At 41.5% G+C, this 21,853-nt stretch overlaps 1 protein-coding gene across 1 annotated transcript; it reads right to left on the bottom strand.

The window, feature by feature from the left end:
• Positions 1 to 14,013: 14,013 nt before the first annotated feature.
• Positions 14,014 to 21,751, bottom strand: LOC114598979 (doublesex- and mab-3-related transcription factor 2-like). The gene is made up of 4 exons (XM_028733442.2): positions 21,025 to 21,751; positions 19,345 to 19,453; positions 18,384 to 18,638; positions 14,014 to 17,748 (listed from the first exon to the last, which is right to left on the bottom strand). The coding sequence occupies exons 1-4, from the start codon at positions 21,337 to 21,339 to the stop codon at positions 17,723 to 17,725; spliced, it is 705 nt and encodes a 234-aa protein (XP_028589275.2). The 5' UTR covers positions 21,340 to 21,751; the 3' UTR covers positions 14,014 to 17,722.
• Between the last annotated feature and the right edge of the window lie 102 nt (positions 21,752 to 21,853).

Raw genomic sequence — 21,853 nt, forward strand, 5'->3', positions numbered from 1 at the left:
TTGCTGCCTTCTCCCAACATTATAGACAAGACTATTTTGAAAGGCCTTTTACTCAGCAAGCATGCAAAAAGGCAGGCAGCCCAGGCCATGCAGTTCTGCCAGACACCATGTGGGTGCATGCACCGCTGTGGTCACATGGTGTAAAATGGCAATAATTCTCCTGCATTACAGTACAGTGGTACCTTGGGATGCGAACGGGATCCGTTCCAGATCCCCGTTCGCATCCTGAATAGAACGTAAGACGCAACGGCACATCTGTGTGTGTGTGTGGGTCGTGTTTTGCCGCTTCCGCGCATGTGCATGACGTCATTTTGAGCGTCTGCGCATGCGGCGAAACCCAAAAGTAATGCACTCTGTTACTTCTGGGTTGCCGCGGAGCGCAACCCAGAAGCGCTAAACCTGAAGCACATTCAACCCGAGGTATGACTGTATTTCCTTGGGCAGGCAGCAGATGAGCATTAGGCAGAGTAGTGAGCTGACAGTTGTCAGATGCTAGAAGACAAAGCTGTATGTGTCATGCAACCTGCTAAGTTAACCTGCTGCCCTCAGCTGGGGCATTGAAGTAAAAGTTAACTGTCAGTTCAGTTATCTTCTGTAAGTATCTGGAACAGGGAACTACTTTTGTCCTTCAACACAGACAAAAAATGTCTTGGGTCACCCCTACCCCCAGGCCTGTTAGCCCAGCACTGAAGCCCCAATACATGAGGGGGTCCATGGGAAGAGAAGGCCAGGTGTCTGTGTAGGCCCCACAAAAGCCTGAAGACAGCTCTGAGGGAGGACAGCTCTATCAGAATGAAATGTGAGACTCTTTGCTTGTAAATGTAGTAAGGTTTCACAGATAAATTATTTTCTCTTACTGTAGAATTCTGTGGAATATTAGAATAACATTCAAATCTCAGTTGGGGGTTGCATAAAGTATGAAATTAGGTTCAACAATAAACTATTTTCAGTTGCAGAATTTGTAGAATAAGAAAAACAACTATTATTGATGTTATTTGGCATCTGTATAGCACTTTCAAGTGTTTAAGACCTTTCATGTGCATTATGTAGTAGCAGTTCTTACAACAACCCTGTAAGCCTTATAGGGTAGGGTAGGGTAGGTCTTGCAAAGATGCTTAAGACCCCTTGATGTCAATAGCACTTTAAAATTTATAAATGCCCGTAGGATTTAAACCCTTATCTGTGGGAGATTTTAGTCTTATTCAGAGGTTCCTCAGACAGATTCAGGGATCCATGATTCCTCTCCATGCTTTTGTTATTATTTACGATTCTGTAACATTGTATTCTACCCCTCCATCAACTTGATCACCAGCTTTGCTTTTGTTTAAAAAGGAATATATAACAATAATCTTGTAAGTACATTCAAACCAGATAGTAGATCTAGCTGTTGTTCATTAGATTTTTTTTTTAAAGTCCTTATGTTGTTTCAGTTTTGTAAGATCTGTTCAAACACCCTGTTTCAATTACTTGCTTTGTGATACATAATTCAATAAGCCAATGCAGTTGTCTTAACCTGATCCTTTAATCCAGCATTCCAGCTATGAGCCTCTAACAGATGTATGACAATCAACAGGTGAAGCTTTTTAGGGACAAATCACGTATGATGTCTGGAGACCCATTATTTAATCTTCTGCATTTTTAAGCATGGTAAATACAACTGTGGGTGGAATGGGGGCAAGTTTGATTCAGAACAGGGCCATAGCATAAAGGGATTTTCTAGCCTTTCCACCCAATTTTTCCTGTCTGAATTAACCCTCCACCCCTGGAAATTGCCCCCTGGAGCAAATGGCAGATGGGGATGAGGATGGGGATTCACACTGCAGCCTTCATCCAAATCAGCCCTGCCTGCTTCCACAGCTCAGATATCAAGATACTGTATCTAGCTTGGTTCTCAGTTTGAAAATTGCATTGAGAAAGCACAAGCTGAATTCATAGGGCCTCGGTTTACAGCATGGGTAGGCAAACTAAGGCCCGGGGGCCAGATCTGGCCCAATCGCCTTCTAAATCCAGCCCGCGGACAGTCTGGAAGTCAGTATGTTGTTATATGAGTAGAATGTGTGCTTTTATTGAAAATGCATCTCTGGGTTATTTGTGGGGCATAGGAATTTGTTCATTCATTTATTTTTTTCAAAATATAGTCCGGCCCCCCACAAGGTCTGAAGGACAGTGGACTGGCCCCCTGCTGAAAGAGTTTGCTGACTCCTGGTTTACAGAATGGCAGAAACCTCAGAATTCCTAAGTATTTAATAACGCCTCTGCTTTACCAATCCTCCTACTGGTCACACATCTCAATCCTAGGCAATATTGTACAGCTTAAAGAGATTTAATGAGAGAGAAGGGGTAAAGGTGCATAAAGGCAATCTACCTAATTCTATCTAACTCTATGTTCTCTCTTGTCAGAAGTTAAACCACTTCCCCTGTCAACTAGCCACCAATATTCCAACTTCTTCACACACAAGTGGTTCATGTGACCCAGTATTGAGAATAAAAGTCCTAGTGGTGGTGCAAAGGTCCTGCCTAATATGAATGTACACTAATACAAATGAGGTGGCTCAAGGATACCCCAACCATCACTGGCTCCCTGGAATGCTGGGGAAGAAAACATCAGGGCTGCCTTCAGATGGCACTTTATTCTACGTTCTCGAAATTTCTTGATCTGTTAATTTCTGCATTTAAGGCATTTTTTTTAATGCAACACAAAAACAACTTCTGGAAATCCAGCAGAAGTTTGGTGCTCATTTCTGTGTTGCTTAAAAAAAACACACAATCCATTTGCAACCCCATTAACTAAGAGTTTTACATTGCAATTTCATGTGACAAAAATTTGGACGGTATCCCAGCATACAGTTCTTCCATACCATTTAAAATTCAGAGCAACATGGTGCTATAGCTATCAAAAAGCCACTGCTCCATAATGGAGTGTAAAAGGAAGGTTAGAAACTGGGACAGAAGCACCAGCATTATAGCCAATAAAATGCACTAAACCTGAAGTCTGAATGCAGCCCAGATTGCTCCACTTCTAGGCATTATGTTTTTAACTGCAGTAACAGCACACATTATGTTCAAGCAGGAGCAGTGCAATTCTAATCCCTTATTTGTAAAATATTTTGGGAGCCATGTTGGTAGTTCAGTCCATAATAGATAAAAGCAAATTATAATTTATTTTAAAAATAAAATAAAAAATCTTGCTCCTCTGCTAAAAACAAGTCCTGCAGTAGTTTATCATCAGAAAAGAGGGTGGGGGAGGAGAGGGAGATTTCCTGCCCTCAGGTTTACAATCTAAAAAGACGCAACACAAAAAGAAAATGGATTGGGAAGGAAGAGGAAATCAACTCAGGTTCAAATTTCAGGATAACAACCAGTTCACAATAGCAGTTTTATGTATAGATGAATTTATCAAATTGCCAACATCACACATAAACCCACCAACAGTACCTGAAGTAACACTGTCTGAGGTTTGTGAGAGAAGCCAATGTTTGCAATGATGCTGCCCTGTCTTGGCCATGTGGGGAAGCGACAGAGTTGGGTTGGCATAATCTGTTGACACCCAGAGCTTCCTGGCCTGGCTCCTTGCAGACACAGCAGTCATCCACATGTTTTTGGAAAGCACGCAAGCAACACCTGGGTGAAACAGCACTCTCCCTACTTGTCATTCCCAGAAACCAATGTTCAGAAGCATACTGTGGCTGACCTGGAAGGTCGAACATGATTGAGGAAGAGGGCAAATAAGCAGTAGCAAGAGTGGCAAGTGGGCTAAATCAGGAGGGGGTCAGCTGCTAATAGCACCTTGACTAAGGGCCTCCAAAGCTTGAAGTTGTCACTGGGAGACAGAAATGCCTGGTGCATGTCTGGGTGGCCCAACATGCCTCTAGCTAGTGGTTCTAACCTCCCTTGCTCTCTTAAGCCCAGCCCCTGCTGTCATGGATGTTAGCTGCAAATAGAACACTTTTCACACACCTTTGAGAAGCAGATAACACAGATCACTTTTGAGATGGTTCTGCTTTGCTTGCCACAGGAAGCCAACAAACTTTCTGGTCTGCCAGTTCCATAAACTGGCAGGAAATCACGACGGGCTCCCAATTTGCAATAAAATGTTAGCAAACACCCAGTTCGGCCAACCCAATGCTTTTTAAAATAACACTATTCATCCTGTGCCTGCCAAATTAGAGGCGAAATTAAGATATTTTACATGCAAGTCACAAAATTAGATCAGGCCTGTGAAACGAGCCAACTATTTTTCTGCAAGCTGGTGTCTATTGGTTGTATTAGTTAACTATTTGGAAGTAATAATAGTAATAAAGTAAACAAATGACTGCATGTGAAGGGAATTGACTAGGATCCTGATACATCGTGATGGCTGCTGGTGGCAACTGTACAAGAAAATAAGAAAAAGAATTATTTTGTGTTTATAGTAATGACTACCAATATGGAAGCAATTAGAACACACTTGAACATTCTTTTTGTACAGAACAGATCGTGAAGGAAACAGTGTAAAATGATTGTTACTTAATCGGATCCATATGTGCTTAATTCAATTATACAATGACAACATATTGCTATTGATAATTAAAAGAATCAGAGAAGTACAAGGACACCCAAAGAGCTGACAGCAGCATTCCACTCCATTCCAATGCTAGCAGAAAGCGGTTCACCAAATTTAACCATGGTGTAGGTTTCCCTGAACTCTGTCACGTTACACCCAGAATGAACCAGGCACAATGAAGCAAGAGTGCAAACAGAGATTTTTTTTAAAATAATAATAATAAAGCTTTGGAATGAGCTAGTCTCCTGGGGAATAAAACCCTGCAGATTTCCAGAATTTGGAAGACCATAGAAGGCTGTGTATTTTGGCTGCGTAGTCTAACTAGCTATTCACAGCTGTAGGACCAGTCACACTATGGAAGACATTTTATATAAACATGACTAAACGGTATAAAGTATTGAAGCATTTTTAAAGATCATGCGGTCAGTTTTTTCAGTTATTCACATGGTGTAATAAATTTCTGACTAAGGGGAAGGGGGTGGAATTAGTCCCCGAACATAATCAACTACTACTAGTCATTCAAATGCCCTCTTATATTATCATTCAACAAGTGGCACCAGAATCACTTTTCTCCCTTCAGAGGGCAACTCTTCTCCAGTCACTCTGTGGTATAATTCGTATGGGGTAAAGGTTGTGTGAAGGATCCAATAGAAGGTCGACTCTCTGGCAATAATTTGAAATCCTGGCTATAAATGCAACCCTGATTTTTGAGGCTTGTGGTAGATTCTTTGTATTAACTAGACACATATGCATCTATTGGGAAGAGGGTTGAAAAAAGTTGTTTAGCAATGAGAAAAATATGGTTGTGTCCCACATTTGGGATCAATTTCATAATCCTTTGTGCTTGTTTTGCTATGAGAAGCAATCATATAAGCAGCATATAAGCATGAAGTGATGTCAGCTCTTTTATATCAATATTTAAATGTGCTTTGTTATAGATCCTGATTTGATAGCTACAGTCTCTACACCTCTGCCATAGGCTTACATTAGCATGCAGTATTTTTAGACTACATTGAGATGAGAGCAAGGAATATAAGATCAAACCCACCCCATCCCCTGCCTTCTATCTCCACAATTTACTGCTTGAAACTGTCCCCACCCACCCAACCTGGCTTGCTTCTGATACTGGAGCTTCATCCACTTTCGCCAAAAGGGGAACAGATTATAGCAGTATTTAGATTCCCTATTACAGGGAATGGGGGAAACACAGAGTACAGTGGTACCTCAGGTTACATATGCTTCAGGTTACATATGCTTCAGGTTACAGACTCCGCTAACCCAGAAATAGTACCCCAGGTTAAGAACTCTGCTTCAGGATGAGAACAGAAATCGTGCTCCGGTGGCGCGGCGGCAGCGGGAGGCCCCATTAGCTAAAGTGGTGCTTCAGGTTAAGAACAGTTTCAGGTTAAATATGGACCTCCGGAACGAATTAAGTACTTAACCTGAGGTACCACTGTATTGTTTTATACAGAGCAACTAAGGGAGGATGGATCCTGTAGAAAGGAATGGCTGGATGTGAGTGAAAGAAAAGACCGTGGAAGGTGACTAATTTCTCTCTCTCTCTCTCTCTCTCTCTCTCTCTCTCTCTCTCTCTCGTGTGTGTGTGTGTGTGTGTGTACAATTTTGCTGACTTTCCTTCTTGCAGATGGAATCCTCTTAGTACAGAGAATGTAATATATGATCAGAGGACTGTGAGAAGAAGGTGGATGGATTGAAAGTTTTTCTACTCGCTGGCTCAGCCTTGGGAGACATACAGTTAGACACGTGACTTGACAAATGTGGGATGGTACTTGAATGTAGATTTGTTCATTTCTAAAAAGAAAAATATCATCTGCCCTGGAATCCCTTTTTAATTCTGAGCAGATGAAGGAATGCTGCAGTTTATGACCCAGGGAATAGAACAGATGAAATCCTGGGCTGTTTAGAGCAGCACCCTGATTGTGGAAGGCAGCATGGACAGGAGTTTATGTATCCTACAATGATTTCTATAACCAACACATTCACCCACCCTTCTGTGGTTGGTCTTCATTTTCCAGAAAGGGGTCTAGAGGCTTACATCATAAGTTTGGTTTCTGTGCAAAGAAGGTCACTGGAAACTGGTGGCTTTTCTGCATTAAGGTTTATTTGCACACACACACACGATAGAAATCTCATGACCGTAACACTCTGCACACCTTCCAGAAATGATCTGCAGCAAGTAAGTTTCTGTGGCAACACTTTGGCTTAAGGATACCTAAAAAGTTAGGGTCATTTATATAACAAAGAAACTGGTTTGACTATCTCAGCAATACTTTTTTCTGCAGAATCCAATTTCAAGATCCAATCACAGCAATAGAGGGAACCACAAATGCCCATTTGGTCCAACCAAGAAAACTAGCAGATCCAAGCGAAAGATTCTGATACGAAATCTTCTAATATGAGTATAACACTTCACCATCCTTCTTCCAATGTAATTCAAATGCTTGATATGTCATTCTTGCAACTTTCTGACTACTCTCCTGCCCAATTTCTACTGCCACCATCTATTCCAGCTAGGAATCAGAGTGCACTACAGAGTGTGTCTACAACAGCGTCCCACAGATGGGGAAGACATTGTGCCACTTCCTCCAAGACACATGCAAACTAATTTCCTGTGATGTCTGAATAAGAATCAGGAGGAAAGGAAGGGGAGGGACATGCAGGCACATGTTTGCTGACAGATAAACCATTATTTGTTGAACCGACACTCTCACATCTGAACCTTCCAACATAACTTCTAAGTCAGCCTATGTTTCTTTTAGTCAGGCTAAGCCAAAGAGTTAAGGTTGGCCTGTGCTGCAGCAGCTAGATGCCAAAATCCAGCATCGCCTGAGCTCTGCGAGTGTGGCTTTCTCCCGATTGAAGTGCAGAGTGTTTGAGGACCAGGACATTCGCAGGGAAACCAAAATGCTTGTTTACAAAGCTATTATACTACAAACCTTACTATATGCTTGTGAAACATGGACCACTTATAAACGCCATCTCCAACTCCTCGAAAGATTCCATCAACGGTATCTCTGAAAAAATGTACACATCACTTGGGAAGACAGGCAAACTAATACCAGTGTACTGGAAGAAGCAAAGATCACCAGTGTTGAAGCAATGATTCTTCAACATCAACTTCGTTGGACTGGTCATGTTGTGCGGATGCCTGATTATCGTCTTCCAAAGCAACTACTCTATTCCAAACTTAAAAATGGAAAGCGTGATGCTGGTAGTCAACAAAAGAGGTTTAATAAAGACTGTCTCAAGGCAAATCTTAAAAAATGTAGTATAAACACCAACAATTTGGAAACACTGGCCTGCGAGCACTCGAATTGGAGAACAGTCTTTAGCAAAGGTGTCATGGGCTTTGAAGACACTCAAACTCAGGATACAAGGGAGAAATGTGCTAAGAGAAAGGCACAGCTTGGCAAATCCACACCGTGATAAACTCCTGCCCGGAAACCAATGTCCCTACTGTGGAAGGACATGTGGATCCAGAATTGGCCTCCACAGTCACTTATGAACTCATTGTAAAAACCTGTTTATGGAAGACAATCTTACTCAGCTACAAGTGATCACCAAAGAAGAAGAAGACGACCCTTGAACCCTTATTTATGAACAGAATTCAAATCCTCAAACTAGGATCCTTCAGTTCACTGTTTCTCCTTCCTTGTCACTCTCGGTTAGAAGTCAGTCATGCAACTTGTTTAAAATTCTCTCCAGGGCAGAACTGACTGCTTACAGTTAGCAGCAGAAACCTTGTTTGGCACCAAAAACAGAGTTACAGTCACACCTGATACCTAATACTACTGGCAGCAATAAAATTACAGCCTGACATTTGACAGTTTAAAAACTAAAACATTCCACACAAAATGCATTGACCCTTTCATATGTACTCAAAGCCACATGTCCAAGCTGATGTTTCAGTTCCAAATTAGGTGGCTAAGCAAAATATGCAAACAAAACAACTGCAATAAATTATAGAGCTCTGAAAGTACCACTGCAATTGCACAAATCAAGGTCAGACATGCTAATGACTAAAAGCTGGAGAAGCAGCAGCATCTTTGCCTTTTCCCAATTGACAATATACATGTCAAAGTGAATTCCCATGCCAATTGTAAAAACTGATTTATCTCACTGTACTAAAAACACTTATTGTAAGACATCTGCAAAAATGTTTGGAGGCTACCACATTTAACCTTTATTTTCAAAGGGTAAGTTACTTAATTTTGTAGACTGCACATTGTAGATTGTATTTTTACAAGAAGAAAAGAAAGACAGAAAGGAAGGAAGGAAAGGAAATGATGTATTTATTCATTCCAATTTATATCCAGCATTGTAGCCTTTGTAACATCTAAGATGGCTTTAAAATTTGCTACTGTAAATGTTATGAAAAATAAAAAAAGTGTTTGTAGCCAGGAACTTTATTGAAACTATGCAACTCTTCTCAATTTAATAAAGTGGTAGCTAATCTATCCCTTGTCATTCTCCAGAACAGCTTCTCTCACAAAAGTGCTCATGGAACGCTATAGTTTATAACATTATAGAATCACACAATATAAAAGAGTGTTCGGGAAATAACAGGAGACAAACAGACCAGCAGTACAAAGATTAGCAGCATTGGAGGAGATGGAAAAAAGACTCAGTCCTCCCAGTACAGGCAAATCCACAGGACCCAATTTAGGGTTTGCTTTTAAACTCGACTGATGAATAAAGTCAAGCCAGTTTGCAATTGTACATGATGAATGAGAAACTGAAAAGAATACACCTCCTTGGAATATAAATGGTAGCACAGCAAGCTGCCTTTCAACACGGTATCAAATACTGGAAGAACTGTAAGTCTTACTTTTGTCACGAGAGGGAGCTCCAGTTCAAACATTTCTTAAATGTGAATTTGAGAGTGGAGATGCAGTGTTTTGTCCAGCAATAATAAGTTAACAGAGATACTATACCGATAAAAAACAGAAGTTACAGTTTCTGACACCATGTTTGTGATAGGACAGGCAACAGTACCTATAAAACTAGGCAAATATTACATACTTTATTTTTAACCTACATTGTTCTTTGATTAAACTTTTATAAATAGGGGAGACAGTAGCACTGAGATGGGGGAAAGGATATTCAGAGTTGTACAAAGAAAAGTAGATAGGGAAGATCTTGATTTGGAATCAAGCCTAAGGGTTGTACTGAACCAGCTTCTAACTCAGAGTAGGCTCATTGAAATTAACGAACCTAAATGAGCCACATCCATTCACTTCAGTTAATCTACCCTAAGTAGGATTAACATTTAATAACAGCCTAAAAGCTGGACCAGGAACTTCTGCAGTGCAAGTCCCAACTACACATGTTTTTATACCCATGGCCATTTTTCTAAATTATCTCCATACTGTTGCAGACTGTGTTTGTTTGCTTATTCAGGTCATCTAAAATATTTCTTTTTCAGATATGGGATTTATACTCTGCTCTACAATAAAATCATTAAAGTGACGTACAAGACTCAAGAACAGAACATATTTTCCATTGGGAGGGGGCAGCAGGTGCCTGCCCTTGTGCTGCTGCCACTGCCAGGGCAGAAGAGGAAGAGGAGGAGGAGGAGGTGCTGGTGGTGGTAGAGGAGGTGCCTGCCCCTTACCCTTGAGGACTTGTTCTGGGGTGCTTAGGGCAGGTTTTACATAGGTTTTCTGGATGCTCGTGGCCTCTGTTGTGCTTTCAACAGCGTGTATTGTTACAGAGCCTCGGGAGCCAGGGTTTATGGGTGCCAGATTCCCCTAAATCCCAGGGTCTGATAGGTGTTAGCATTTAATCAATGTTTCGAGTGTTAAAATTGACTTCCAGACACTGGATTTAGAAAAGCATTAAAACACAGTGCCAAGCCAGCTTCCCTTGTTCAGGAAATCGCCTGGGAGATCAGCCATTAACAAGAGACAAAGGGAAAGTAATGGGCCATTAGGAAAGCCAGAGAGAAGGGACTCTGTGCCAGGCAGAAAATGGGAAGGGTCCCTCCTCGCAGCTCTGAGTAAGTTTGGAGACAAAGCAGAGTAGGGTTCAGGAATGCAGTTGGCCATGATGTGAGCTGAAGGTTGGAGTCTGTAAAACGCAGCAAGCTAGACAGAGGGACAGAGCCATGGTAAGCATGCCTGGGACCCCTGAAATCTCACATCGCTCAGAGATTAGGGTACTTTGTGAGGTGCTTTCAATAAACTTGTATTTTTGCATTTCCACATACCGGTAGATGCTGTGTGCTCTGGGGAGGGGCGGCACAGCCTGTGTCTGTCTGGGATGCTTGTGGGGCCATGGAGTGTACTAGTGATCTCCACATCTGCTGTGCTGTTAGTGTGGCTGTGCAACTGGAGGAGTGTGTGGTGGGTGCAGTCAGGGTGTGTGGCATGTACTCATTAGAGGCTGCATGCAGAATGTGCTCTGTGTTTCTGCACTGCTTCCCATGGGTTCTCTCTAAGAGCCCTCACAGTCTGCACACACCAATAGGAGGGCTTGGGTCCTATCCACTCTGTGTGTCAACAGGTGGCAGCAGTTTCCATGGTGACAGTGGCTTTCTGTATTTCAGCAGATTTTTCTATTCTGCTGGGTTGGTGCCAGTTCAGCCATCATTCCTGCCTTCCTGGAGCTTCTGAATGGACTCAGGATCTGGAATACTTTATGGCGGCTTAAATTCAGCCAGCATATATTAAGCCCGATTTCCATGTTTAGGATTGCCCTGCCCGCTAAGATTCAAACTGGTTCACAGCATATCATATTAACAACTGCACTACCCTGCTGTGCTTAATCCATTTCCATTTAAAATCAGTGGGATTCAAAACATGCTTAAGTTGGCTGGAACAAACCTCTAATTATCTACATTTGTTGTTAATTGTCCAGGCAGGCAGCCCCAAGTGAACAGCCCTGACCTCTTTCACTCTCAAGGCTTGAGATTATCCAGACATTTCATCTGGTCCTACGGTTACTTGGAAATATATACGTATAATGAATTATACTTATTAAAATCATTTAAACTGCTTCTGTTTAGAGATGACACTACAAAGCCAATTGGATTTTTGTGAACCAACTTAAAAACTGTATCCTTGTGCACCAGTATAGTGAATCTCATTCTATATTGCTTTTAAATATATTTATTTTCCCTGTTTTCTGGCTAGCTACATGCAGTCCAACAAAGCTAATGGGACTCTGTTATTTCTTCATTATCCAGATAGTAAGAAAAAAAGCAAATGCTATTACATGGGTAGGCAAGCTAAGGCCCGGGGGCTGGATCTGGCCCAATTGCCTTCTAAATCTGGCCCACAGACGGTCCAGGAATCAGCATGTTTTTACATGAGTAGAATGTGTCCTTTTATTTAAAATGCATCTCTGGGTTATTTGTGGGGAATAGGAATTTGTTCATTCTCCCCCCCCCAAAAAAAAATTTAGTCCGGCCCCCCACCAAGGTCTGAGGGACAGTGGACCGGCCCCCTGCTGAAAAAGTTTGCTGACCCCTGTGCTATTAGATGTTGAGTCCACATGGATCACCTAAATCACTGGTACCTTCACTGAAATTTTATCACTTTTTAGCAGCCCTGTACATTAAAACATTCTTTGTATTATTATTTTAAGGGAAAGTAATGGGAGATTAAGGAAGTTTGTTCTGTCATTCCCCAGTTAACAGCTTGAAGTGTGCAGTCAGAGTACTGCAATATAAAAGTACATACTCAAAAGTGCTCTGGCATGACTTCTGGAAAAGTTGGGAAGTTGTAACTAGGGTTTCAAGCTTTAAATAGGTTCATTAAATATTTAGGCTGCAGTCCTATGCATACTTACCTGGGAGTAATTTCCAATGAATCAATGGGGCTTACTGAGTCACGTATTGGATTGCACCGTTAGTTAATTAATTGCTGAGGATGGTGGAAATCCATCAGAGGGGCAAAGATTAAGGAAACACTTGTTGATTTTTCAAGGCTATTTGGATTCTGCTGTGTTGCTGGAAGCTTTCACCTACTGAATTACAACTCACTTTTTCCTTCAGTAGTTCAAAGGTTACTGTAAAAGCTAGCTCGTGGGGGTGCGATCAAGGGATGGTTAGGTTGGGGGCCAAGGGCACAGGCCGGGGGCCCCCCACAAAAATCATGCCTCTCCACTCTGGCTCAGAGTGGCTAGGAGCTTATCTGCCCACTCTCCTTGCCAAGGGCGCAAGGGAGCCTAGATACACCTCTGGTGGAGACAGATTAACAATCTGACCAGATGGGCCACAAAGGTTCCCCCCTCCCCGACTATATTGGCATGTCCATGTCTCTTTTGCCAGGTGCAGAAATGTGTGTTTGCTCTCACATCTATTCTGACATAGCATCAAAAACAGGGGCATACAGCTCTGCAAAGATGGAGTTACCTGAGAATAGTGGTAAAAATGAGTCACTATGTAGACCTGGGATGGGGAATCTATGGCCTTTCAGATGTTGTTGGACTACAACTCAAATCACCCCTGACAATTAGCCAATCCATGCTGACTGCGGCCAAGGTGAAATCTAACAATATCCAGAAATTCCCCATATCAGAGTTAAACTATTACTACTACTCCTGCTCCTACATTACAGTTTGAGATTCAATGCCCTATCATTATTATAAAAACAATAGGGCATTGTATCTCAAACTGTAATGTGACAGTAAAAGTTCAAGGCACTGTAACAAATACTACTGCAAAATTAGTGCAATTTCTCAATCTTGTCTTCATGGGGGAAAATGTTTGGTTTTACCTTACCAATATGAACCTTTAAACTTTCAAGATATTTGGACTGCCATCTATTTTTTGTTTTGTTTTGTTATAATATCTTGGGCTTCTGAGTAATTGAACAATTAGGGTGATTAATTGCATGCTTGCAATAAAAACAGACGACCAGCAGAGATCCCTTACAGGCTAAATATTTTGAGAAAATTCTATCTGTTACTAGACATAACAAATGCAATCAACCCAGCATGCAACTTGAAGCTGGTTGAATGGATGCTTGCTGGTTTGCTCTGGAAACCAAACCTCCTTAAAAGAAGCCAAAGTGTTTAAAAAAATAAACTCAAGATGGAGAGCATGGGGGAAGAGAAATATTGACATGTGAAGCTGATATTATCCTAACAAAAGAAACACTGTTGGCCCTTTGGCCATTTCATTGTTCAAATCAAAACAGCAAGATTTGGGAGAGTACACACTAGCTAAAGCGTTTGCCTCTGAGTAATTAACTGCTGCTGGGTAAGTTACAATGCACCAATAGGATATTTCTCAAATGCACATTTTATATCAGGTGGTCAAGCAAGCTGTATTTATACAGCACAACACAAAATCTAGTGGCTTATGTAAAATCCAGAGAAATTCAGGTTTTATTGTTTACATTACAAGATCAAGTTTCTAACCCATGGGGTTGTGAAGCAAAGCATAAAGACACAGGTAGTGTGATAAAGTATGAGAAGCTAGAGTGGCTTTATTTATTTATTTATTTATTACCCTTCAAAGATATGTGACTTACACAATAATATATTCAAATACAAAAGCTAAAACTTGCAATAGCAAAAACTGGATAAAAACCAGCAGCAGAGATAATAAATTTTAAATTCTATAGAGTTTTTGGGGAAGGGGTCTTCATTAGGCAGCACAATAATGCAAATTACAGAGGAGGGGCATCTCTGAAAAGGGATGGGGCATCTCTAAAAAGACACCTACAGAAGAGCTGAAAACATGAAGCCTAGTTCATTTGTTTATAGGTAAATCTTCAGCTCCTTTTAAATCCCTTCACATCTTGGGGCTGGGGTATGTACCATCACTTTGAATTTGACTCATAAATAGACACTGAGCCAGTGCAACTGTAATGCCCAGTCGTAGTTAGCAGTTCTTTTAACTATATTCTTAACCAACGGAGGTTTCCAATCTGTCTTCAAATGCAGTCCCATATACCACACATCCATTCATTTATTATTCAGTTCCTAAGCCTGCTCTTCATAGTAAATGATCCCAAAGCAGGTTACAACATATAACTACATAAACCACAGCAAGCCAACACTAACAAGCCAACCACTATCATAACGCATTGACAAAATGTTAGATAAAAATCCCAAAACATTTCACAATAGCCCAGCTAGCAATGTACTAAAAAACTGACTATATTGCTTTAATCTCTTCAATAAGCCTAGGCAAAGAGGTGCCTCCTTAACTAGCACTAAAAAGCTAACAGTGTCGGCACCAGGTAATCTTCAACAGGGAAAGCATTCCAAAGAGAAGGGGCCACCACAGAGATGGCCTTTTCTCGCATCACTCTCCAGGCAGACTTGTATAGAAAGAGGTATTTAGGTCTGATCATTTTTTATACATCAACACATTGCATTGAGTGCTGCAGATTCTGCAGGACAAATGTTATGTGGTTCCAACCGCCAGTACTTCTCAACATCCTCAGAATTACATCAGCTACAGTTTTTAAACCATACGCAGCCCAAAAAGCACTTTACAATAATTCAACTGGGATGTTACCATAGCATGCGTTGCTATGGCAAGGCTACCTAACCAGGAAAGGCCATCACTGACAAACTAGTAATAGGAACTCCTTGCCACCAGGACCATCAAGGACAGCACTGGATCAAGGAGAGCCCCAAGTCCATGAGCTCACTCTTTCAAGAGGAGAACGAACCTATCCAGAACAAACTGTATATCAAATTCCCAATCAGAGAACCAGCAACACACAGGTAATCTAACCTGAATGTTACCAGTCCAGAGCATAGATAAGTGAAGTCAAACTATTAATATTCCAAGTAGAGTTGCATGTGGTGCATCTCCTTAAGCTTATAAAAAGCATGCCATTCCATGGAAGCAACTCACACCTCGAGTGACACAAGTTGTACTTAAGTGTCTACACTCTCTTGTTCCTTACTTGTATCAGAAAATTTTCCAATGTGTGCTGACCCAATTTACTGGAAGACCCAAATCAATAAATGAGAGTCATTTTCAAAGAATAAAAACTTTATGGACTACTGTGGGATAGCCCTCCATCAAAATAATGCTTGGGTCAATTAAAAGCCCTTCCTTATTGAGGCTTTACTTAGTTTCAGGTTGTGAAGGAGCAAGAGGCAACAAAAATAAGCCAATCATCTCAGTCATTCCCTACTGTTTCTTCACTAGCAGAGGGCAGCCCATAAGAGGCATATCATGAAGCCTGCAGGAAGCAAAGGAAAGTGGAAAGAGCAGGCTTTGGTCATTTCCTGTAAAAAGAGCCTGACTGCAATGTGCAGAGAATAACTTGTCTTGGTAGCTGAGAGCATTTGGACCTTTTCACAAATGAAGCAACCCAATCTTTTAAAAACAAAACCTGTGTTTATATAAGCTAGCTGCATGAATTCTTGTTGGGCAAATTAATTCTGTGATATGACTCAATATGTAGGGAAATAACTTTAACCATTTCAGTTGCTATGAATGTTTCTATGATTTACAAAGTTCTCCTTCAGGCAAGAGCTCAATGGAGACCAAGAGCTGGGAAAATCTATACGCTATAAATGAACCAATATACTATCTTTAAAGGAAATTGTTTCTAAAAGAACATACACTTGCTTCATTAAGGCAAATTATTATTTGGGGCATATTATTTGGGACTAAAAGCAAGACCTAGAGATGTTAAACTGGCCCCCCAAAGCTTGAAATATGTGTTTCCTTAGTATTTAAATTAATTGGCAATTAGTGCTTTAATTTCTTTTGTGTATAGAATGAAATATTGGCTCCAGCAATATTTGTATTTTGTAGAAAAAGGTAATGCGTAGCTTGAGAACTGTAATGCATATCTTGAGAACTTCAACTTTCCTTGCCTATTGTTTTAGATAGTAGAATTGAAGTGTATTGCACTATTTCATTATTTGTAATAAGGGTGCCAAGAATCTATCATCAAAGTAGTACGGAATTCCTGTTGCCTGGGCAGCCCAGAACTTCCAGACACACTGTCTAGGCTTGTGCCCTTAGTAATAGTGTCCAATATATTTCCAGCAAAAAGCAGTAAAGTTCAATTCCATACACATACTATTTTGTGTGGCGGTGGATGAGAGGATTTTCACAGTGCGAATCCTATCTTTGCATGTCTGCTTGGCTGTATTCTCCATTTTGCTCATGAATCCAACTCCCTAGTAAGTGTGCTTGGGATTGCATCCTCAGAATTGAATAAACTTTAAAGGAGGGCAGTTGCTCATAGAATGTGCACTTCTTCTACCACCACTTCTGATAAACAGATTCTGCAGGTTTTCAAAATACAGTGGTACCTCGGGTTACATACGCTTCAGGTTACAGACTCCGCTAACCCAGAAATAGTGCTTCAGGTTAAGAACTTTGCTTCAGGATGAGAACAGAAATCGTGCTCTGGCGGCACAGCAGCAGCGGGAGGCCCCATTAGCTAAAGTGGTGCTTCAGGTTAAGAACAGTTTCAGGTTAAGAACGGACCTCCGGCATGAATTAAGTACTTAACCTGAGGTACCACTGTAGTACAAAATCTGTAAAACCTTCTTGACCAGAAACAACAGTGGGCATGGCCACCCTTAAAAGGTAGGGGACAGATCACACTGCACACACCCTAGTTCTTTAATTTCCCCTTCTGTTTCTGCTGACCCTCTTCTCCATGACAGTGGTGGTGGTGACCTGTCCTCGTCCCAGATTATTTTTTTGTCAGTTTGGGTGCATGCTTTTCTTTTTTATAGCAGTGGTAGCCTCTCTGCTTGGAGCATATCATAATCCGAATGATATGGCTAATCAAATGGCAATGCTGGTTACCAATTACCCTGCTTCAGCAAAGGATAAAACTAGATTTTCAGATCCTGTTTGAAAGAAGCTGCAGTTGCAGGGACTTTCAGGGACTTTAGGCACAAAAATTGGTGATTTGTATCACAGTTACTTCCAGTAATTTGATCAAAACAAAAAGTTATGTTATGACATTATGCTATGTTGTAATATTTTTTCACCTGGTTTTTCCTCTGCAAATAGTTACACTGTATTTTATAATATACTGGAAGCCATATGCCTGGTAATATTTTGCAGCTTCATACAGGCAAATAATGTTTTACTTATAAGCAAAACAAGATGGATGAAAAAAGCCCAGTTGAACACATTTACAAACATAAACATTCATGAAAATAAAGATGCAAATCCTCACTCTTACCAGAACACACTGATCTAGTTCCAATGTATCACAACAAAGTAGAACGTTTTCCCCCTACATCAGAAATGGAACAGGAGTCAATGATGTTAATTACTTGCAGAAGAGTTACAGTTATACATACAATATGAATATTTATTTAGTAGGGAGACTTCCTTATTAATATTTCATAAGAATACTGGCCATCCAAGCTACTTAATAGATTTAAACTTTTAATAAAGATTCTACTGAAAAAGACAGTATCTGCTTGTTTATTTCTGAGCAACACTGTTGAGATAAATGCCTTACATCCTCCTTGACTTCAAGACCTGTATCATTAACATTGTGATTTTCTTGTTTTGAGTGATGATTGCACAAAATACAGTATCTGGCTCCCATGTCTCTTAATTCTTTATTTTCTTGGAGTTTTATTATTTTGGGGCTCCAATTATTCTCAAGTAAGAGAAGATCTCTGGAAAAGTCACTGGACAGAGCTTGCTCCTTCCAGTCACAATTATTTTCTCTGTAAACATTTAGGTATTTATTTATGTTCTCCTCACAGGTACGTTTCTGTGAAGTGCCACCTTCAGTTTGGCTTGCTGTGATAAAAGCTACATTCAAAGGAGAAGTGTCTGTGATTTTATAAATGCAAGGTCCATAGTCTAGAACCTTGGTATTTGAATGCAGCAAAGGAAAACAAATATTCAACATACCAGAGTTAACGCATGTCAAGTAATTAAGGTAATCATGTCCACTTTGGAATACGTTTTCCTCAAGGGCTGGTAAATGCTCTCTGCTCAGCAGCTGTCTTCTCTGATGGGCAGCAAATCCGTCAAAGGTTCTATGTCGAAGTTCTCTTTCCAGCATTATTGATTCCAACTCCTTGTCTGCAAATGCCCTTCTTTTCCTCATTCTCTCACTGAGGCTAGAAAGACAATGTTCTGTTTCCTGGGAGGGTGGACTATTTGCTACAACGAGATCCAAAGGAAAAGGACAGTTATTGTGCAAAACCTGGCATTAGGTGCTTTCAAACATTACACATTTCCTTTACAGAAAGCTTTTCATGCGGTAAATACGGTATTAATAAGAAACCTGTGTGTAAGTTGTCACATCACAGGTAATAGTTGCACATGTCAATCATTAACAGTTTGTACACGTTGTATAGTTGAAAGTGTAGCATAGTGAAAGTGCACCCATACGCTCGTCACATACAACAGCTAACAGCTAACTACACCAGTGTATTTCATGTGTAGGTAATATCATATGTAATTAAGACATCTGTAGCAGCCTTTGTGCTTAAATACAGCTGACACCAAGAAAATCAAGAACACTCAGTTCATACTCAAATCAGTGGCACTTAGGTATACTTAGCTTCTCTGGAATGCATCCAGTATTCACTCATGAAATGTAATGTCAACCAGAGTCCTTGACTAGAAATGCCATTGTCACACAATCTTTTGATGTTTTTTAAGGGTTTGGAGAGTGATGCCTAAAGAGGTCTTCATAAGTAGATGCTTATTTAAGGAATGTGTCAGGAATATAAAATAAACATTCATTTCATAGCTATAACAACTTATTGACCTATATCAATACCACATTTTATAATGGAATACATTAAAAGGGAAGAACCTACTAGGTTTGTTTCAAGTGTATTTCCTACATGCAGGAACATACCTTTCGGTGAGTGTCTAGCCAACAACCTGGCAGTCTGCTTGGTCTTGCAATGGAAGTTTAATCTGTGGCCAGAAACTGAACATTCACTGCTCCTCATTCCTTTCTTAACCTATGCAATCACAAAAAGAAGAGGACATTCCTCAGCACCATAGCTATTTTTGCTTACTAACAATGTCCATGCTTGCCTGCTAAAATAATACTGAAAACATTCAAGCTATTTGGAAGCAAATAAGAAAAGCTGCATTATGATCAAAAGACAACTTTCCCCCAGGATGCATTACAATTATATAGTTTACATTAGGGGTTTATTATTGCTGTTTTAAATACATATAACATATAACATGAACTCAAAGAAAGGGAACTTGTCTTCAATAGCAGTAAACCAATTACGGTGCCAGGACCAGATAGCTCCACTAGCACCCAAATTAATTTAAGAAGCTTAAACTATTTACACTGAAACCATCCCATTTAAAAGTTAAAGCTACTCAGCTTCGATCTACATGAGGCAAAGCTCACTAAAGACTGGGACTTGTTTTTAGCTGAAACGTAGAACCAGATTCCAGTGACTTTCTCAGGAAAAGGTGCTTCAGGAGAGGGCAGTTTTAAGGTTACTTTCCTTACATTATTCCTCAGCTCCACATCCTCCCCGTTTGTTCTTGTATCACTTAGAATCATAGAACTGTAGAGTTGGAAGGGACCTCAAGGGTCACTTAGTCCAAACCCATGCAGTGCAGGAATTGCAACCAAAGCATCCATGACAGTTGACCATCCAACCTCTGCCTAAAAACCTCCAAAGGAGAGGAGTCCACCACCTTCCCAAGGAGTCCATTCCAATGTCTAACACCACTTACCGCCAGAAAGGTCTTCCTGATGCAGATGCTTTATTTTTTGCTTACTGCCCTATAAAGCTTGCATGGGCCCAGAAGCTAAGCAAAAAGCCCACCCCACTGCCCAGGGCACACACTAATGAAGCTAAAACTAAAGCCAGCTGAACTTACTGGAGCAAATTCAGCAGCTGAAGCTTTGTGTTTGCTACAGGAAAAAAACTTCACAGCTGAAGATGCTCCTGCATTGCAACGAATAAAGGCATGGGGGGGGTGGTCCTGCTTATACAGGGACTAGTACATTCTTGGATAAACAGCAACTATTCAACTTGCCAGAGTTGCCTATACTGGCAAGTGTGGCCCTCTAAGGGGCCCCCACATCACATGCCCTGAGGCGTTTCCGCCATCTCCCCCCCCCCCCCCCGCCTGAGAGGATTTCTTTAGTCATTACTAACCGTTCTGCTGCTCCACCACCGAAATTAATACAACTCAGTGCTGAAGCAACTTGTTCAGGTAAGTTTTTAATGTCTGACATTTTATTATTATTATTATTATTATTATTATTATTATTATTATTATTATTATTATTATTATTATATTTTGCTGGAAGCCGCCCAGAGCGGCTGGGGAAACCCAGCCAGATGGGCGGGGTATAAACAATAAAATTATTATTAATTGTCACCACCACCATCATTATTATTATTATTATTACTATTATTATTATGTTATGGCCTCTTAAGGACTCCAGAGCCGTCAGCATGAAGAGAGGGGCCCTGCTGGCCCTCCTCTGCGGCCGGCGTTGTGTTTCCCGCCCCTGCTGGTTTTTCCCCCGCGCAAGGCGCGCGCGCCCACTCACCTGGCCGGCCACCTGGTCTTGGCGCCTCCTCAGCGCCACCTGTGCGGCCGTCACGCGCTGCCTCTCGAGCACCAGCAAGCACGCCGCGCACGCGCACTCCCGCCAGCGGCACAGCCGCTTGTGGCCCTTGAGGCTGGACACCACGCCGTGGTTCCTGCAGCGCGCGCACTTGGGCAGTCGCTGGCTCAGCAGGCGCCGCGAGCCGGTGCTGAAAGCGCCGCAGCCGCCCTCGCTCTCATGGCCGGGGAGCTCCGAAGAATTGACGGGGCGGGCAGACTTAGCTTTTCGCTGCCGCCTGGAGGGCAAGGGCAACATGACGGACCTCTTGCTCGCTGTCTCAGGCCTTCTGAAACTGTAGCTCCTTTTTTTTTTTTTTTGGTGGGCCTGAAGGCACCTGCACAGGTTGGGCTTCACTTTGCTAGACGGCAGCAAAGCCTCGTCGCATTTGCAACTTGTTGGGATTGTAGCGCCCTCTGGCCGAGTCTGCGGCTGCTTCCCGTCGGCTCTCCTCTACAGCCGTGTCTTCTTCTGTCCTGCGTATTAGTAGCACCTTTCTGATGAAGGCTCAGCCCGGCCCAGCCTTGATCTTTGACGTCAGTTCTCCACTTCTTCCCACCACTTTCCGCTCAATCAAATCTATTCCAGGCTTAACCCCTAAAATGCTACAGGACACAAGGCTCCGTTTTGCCGTCCTTCCCGCCCCACTAAACACACACACGTATCGACCAATTTTCGAGTCCGTACATCATCTGTTATTGCCAAGAATCGGATGCACACCCCAGATTCATTATGAGAAGTACCTGGGCTGTCAGCCTTGCGAGGCACAGTA

This window comes from Podarcis muralis, chromosome 5, assembly GCF_964188315.1.
Source record: "Podarcis muralis chromosome 5, rPodMur119.hap1.1, whole genome shotgun sequence".
Taxonomy (NCBI): domain Eukaryota; kingdom Metazoa; phylum Chordata; class Lepidosauria; order Squamata; family Lacertidae; genus Podarcis; species Podarcis muralis.